General features: G+C 32.1%; 1 protein-coding gene across 1 annotated transcript in view; it reads right to left on the bottom strand.

The window, feature by feature from the left end:
• Window positions 1-402: 402 nt before the first annotated feature.
• LOC107741716 (PHD finger protein 21B-like) overlaps window positions 403-3,777 on the bottom strand; it is a gene marked incomplete at its 5' end in the record, with an annotated part of 33,571 nt that continues 30,196 nt past the window's right edge. Inside the window, 3 exons of the mRNA XM_016554484.1 lie at window positions 403-1,091; window positions 1,946-2,049; window positions 2,164-2,230. Of these exons, the coding sequence (XP_016409970.1) occupies window positions 834-1,091; window positions 1,946-2,049; window positions 2,164-2,230 (429 nt within the window). The remainder of the gene's footprint in view (window positions 1,092-1,945; window positions 2,050-2,163; window positions 2,231-3,777) is intronic.

The raw sequence follows: 3,777 nt of genomic DNA, 5'->3' as shown, positions 1-3,777 counted from the left end.
AAACATACGTTTTTGGGTTCCGGGATCAGGCACTCAAAAGAACTCAAATGGCCTTTTTGTTTGTGTTGTTGGGACAGCCGAAATAAAATAAAAATCATATATGTACAAAAATCCCTCTCTCCAATACTTAAATCATTAACAGGCATCAGCATTAAAATACTAAATTCTTCACTAAAAAGGCTAAATTCTGTTGTTATCTTAAATACTTTGTTCTTTTCTCTCTATTAATACTGAAAAATTATTTTATGTTTGTATGCTCACAAGTACACACAAAATGAACTAAACGAAAACATTTCCCTGTCTCGCTTTAACCTGAATTATGGCAAACATTGTTCATCAAAAAATGAAAACAAAAGTTTATTCGGATATATCAATGTACAGTGCTCTTCATTTCATATGTCGCTTGTCTTCAACTATAACTACGCTAACCTTCTCAATAACTAAATGCGAACGATTATTCCCCCCGATACGCAAACACACCAAACCCCAGTAAAAAACGCAAAGCATAAAACGAAATGTTTCTAACTATGCAGAATACTTATTTCATATACTTGCAACAGCATCGTAATCTAGTCATAAATACATTAAGGCCAAGAAAAATAATACATTAAAAAAACGTGAATAAAAAAAAAAATCTTGTGAGCACTGTGTGTTGGCTTTAAAAAATACTTATGAATTGAGTGACGCTCATAATTTCTTTTTTTTCCCATTATTTCATGGTAAGACGTTACCAGAAGGAAATGCACGTTGGTTAGATATCACCGTGTCTCTTTACAAAGACGTTCGGTGGTCTTGTAGAGAGAGCTGTTCTGGGTGTTTGTGTGGGTTCAGGGTCAGTTGTTGCCTTGCGGCTGAAGCGTGGTTTTGTGCAGTACTGCGGAGGAGCCAGCGGTGGGTGCCGTGGTGCTGCTGCCCGTGGCTTTGATCCACGGCAGCGAGAGCAGAGATGCTCCGGTGGTGGTGGTGGCTGTCATAGTTACTTGGATCATCTGGTCACGCTGGATGAGTCGGATCAGAGTCTTGAGATGCTCAAGGGACGTCTGAGTCTCCCGTTTCTGACCCAAAAGACGCTCCTTCAGCTCAATGCAATTCTGTTGAACACAGATTTCAAATTATTTACTTAGATTTTACTAAATATATCTGACAGAGCAATGTCAGGCACAGACAGTCTTAATGTTCTTCTATGTTCATCTTTTTTCAGTTGCTTGGTTTAAAAATGAATTATTAAAAAAAGTGTCCCCAGGTTATGCATCAACCCTTTTTTTGCCCTTTTTAAAGTAATAATATATATATATATATTTTTTTATAAACATAAATATAATAATATATATATATATATATATATATATATGAAGAGTTCATTTACAAAAACCATAACCGGAATTAAACTGTAGTTGGGTTGTTTTGATTAAGTAATAATAACTTAAACAAATACAGCTAATTTACAAAATCAAAAAAGTTTTATAGCAAAAGCAGATAACTCCAACAGTCGTTTTTTGGTAAAAGCAGATAACACCACATTTCATGTTTTAGAGTTTAAAAAAAACCACTCGAAATTATCCATCCTCGATCACTTTTAGTCAGCTTTGACCAAACTCCTCTCAGCTAGCACGTCTTTTCAAAGTGAAAGTAGCCTGAATACAGCGCGCTGATTCGCTAAAATGGACTTACCGGTTTCTGTTCAAAAATAACAAGGGAGCTTGTCGGCTTCTACAGTAAAACGTGAACTTGCGATGCCTTGAAAGTGGACAAAACCGGCTTTGACAAAACGTGTTTAGGGTTCAGATCGCGCTATATGTGGAGAATAATGCACGGCAATCAGCTCATTTGCAAATGAACTCTTCATATATATATATATATGTTTTTAAAATCAATAGATTTTTTAAATCAAAATTAAAATTAGGTAGTCAATATTTCAACTCTGCCCTATTCAGCAGTTTCTTACAGAGAGAGAATCGTAGAGTCTCTTGTCCTCTTCACTCAGATGTTCACACTCTAGTTTCAGCTCAGTGTTTCTCCTCATTAGCTTCCTGCGTTCCTCCTCTCTCACTGCACAAACACACACATCATCATCATCATCATCATCATTCTCATCTTCATCATCACTGAGAACCGAGGAGTCCTGAGGAGTGCTAGTGCATTCAGATGTGTTTGACAGCTCACCTGTTTTATGTGTAACATATGACTGGATGAAGTTCTGTGGCCAAGACAAGTTCTCTTTGTTCAAAACCTTCAAAAAAGAAGCAGAACCGAGAATGAGCAGATTCAGTTTGTCTTCTTTACACAAACAAAACCTAAAGACCTGCACACTTTCATTTTTGTTCAGGGTATAGTTTTGCATCATTTGTGTAAGCAAAATTAATTTTCTCTAGTGTATGAATTAATAATAATAATAAAAAAAACAATGCTTCAAACTTTCTAAACAACACCATAATAATTACATTGTTAAATATAAAAAATGAAAACTTGTAGAACTTTATTGTAAAAAAAAACAATGCTTAAAAAATAAAAAGGTAATTTTAAAAATATTAAATATACTGTCTTTTAAAATACAGTGTAATTTCATGGTAACATTTTACAATAAGGTTTCATTAGTTAATGTATTAACTAACATGAACAAACAATGAACAATACATTTATTACCGTATTTATTAATCTTTGTTGATGTTAGGTAATGTAAATAGTCGTAAGAGTAGAGTAATGTTAACAACCATAACTTTTTATTTTAATGCATTAGTAAATGTTGAAATTAACATTAACTAAGATTTATAAATGCTGTAGAAGTATTGTTCATTCTTAGTTCATGTTAACTAAAGTAGTTAACTAATGTTAACTAATGAACCTTATTGTAAAGTGTTAACAATTTTATTTTATATTATCCCAGATAGTTTTCCAGATTTTATTTTATTTGACGTCTAACAGGAAACGTCCTAAAGACATATTGCTGATGAGCAAACACTCTAAAAAATATGTCGTCCAGATGTAAACACACACATTAAATAGTCGTCTCTGAGATGTATGTGTGCTATCAGGAACAAGGCAACTAAATTTAATAATGTTGACCAAATTACAGCTTTTAACTGTAGAAATTTTTGGCCCCACTTTATATTAAGTGGCCTTAACTACTATGTACTTACATCAAAAAATAAGTAGTGTACTTATTGTGTTCATATTGTATTGCAAAACATACGGGTAAGGTTAGGGACAGGTTTGTTGGTATGGGTAGGTTTAAGTGTGGGTTAAGGTGTCAGGGATGGGTCAACTGTGTAATTATAAATGTAATTACAGAAATGAATTACAGACGTAATTGCAGGTATTTTTAAACTATAAGTACAATGTAAACACATGTATGTACACAATAAGTGCATTGTACCAAATAATTAATTTAAATGTAAGTACATAGTTGTTAAGGCCACTTAATATAAAGTGGGGCCATAATTACACTTAAAGTACAGTTACATTTATTCTATATGTAATAGATAAATTAATTGCAATTAAATATAATTAAACAACACTATGTTGAATATATAAGCATATATAGATCGATTTTACAATAAATTACATATTTTAATTATACATAATATAATTCCATTTAATTGTTTTGTATATACTATATAAATTAAATGTAATTACATGATATAATTAAACATCAATATTCTATATGAAAATATTTATTTTGCTCATATGTAAATTTAGGGCTGGACAATAATTCAATATCAATATGTATCGCGATATAATTTTTTTCAATAACGGTGATATGATTTTTAAACACATTTC

The sequence above is a fragment of the Sinocyclocheilus rhinocerous genome, unplaced genomic scaffold (genome assembly GCF_001515625.1).
Source record: "Sinocyclocheilus rhinocerous isolate Xijiao unplaced genomic scaffold, SAMN03320098_v1.1 scaffold3423, whole genome shotgun sequence".
Lineage (NCBI taxonomy): Eukaryota > Metazoa > Chordata > Actinopteri > Cypriniformes > Cyprinidae > Sinocyclocheilus > Sinocyclocheilus rhinocerous.
Note: the sequence above shows the minus strand (reverse complement) of the source record. Positions and strands in the feature narration are given on the sequence as shown.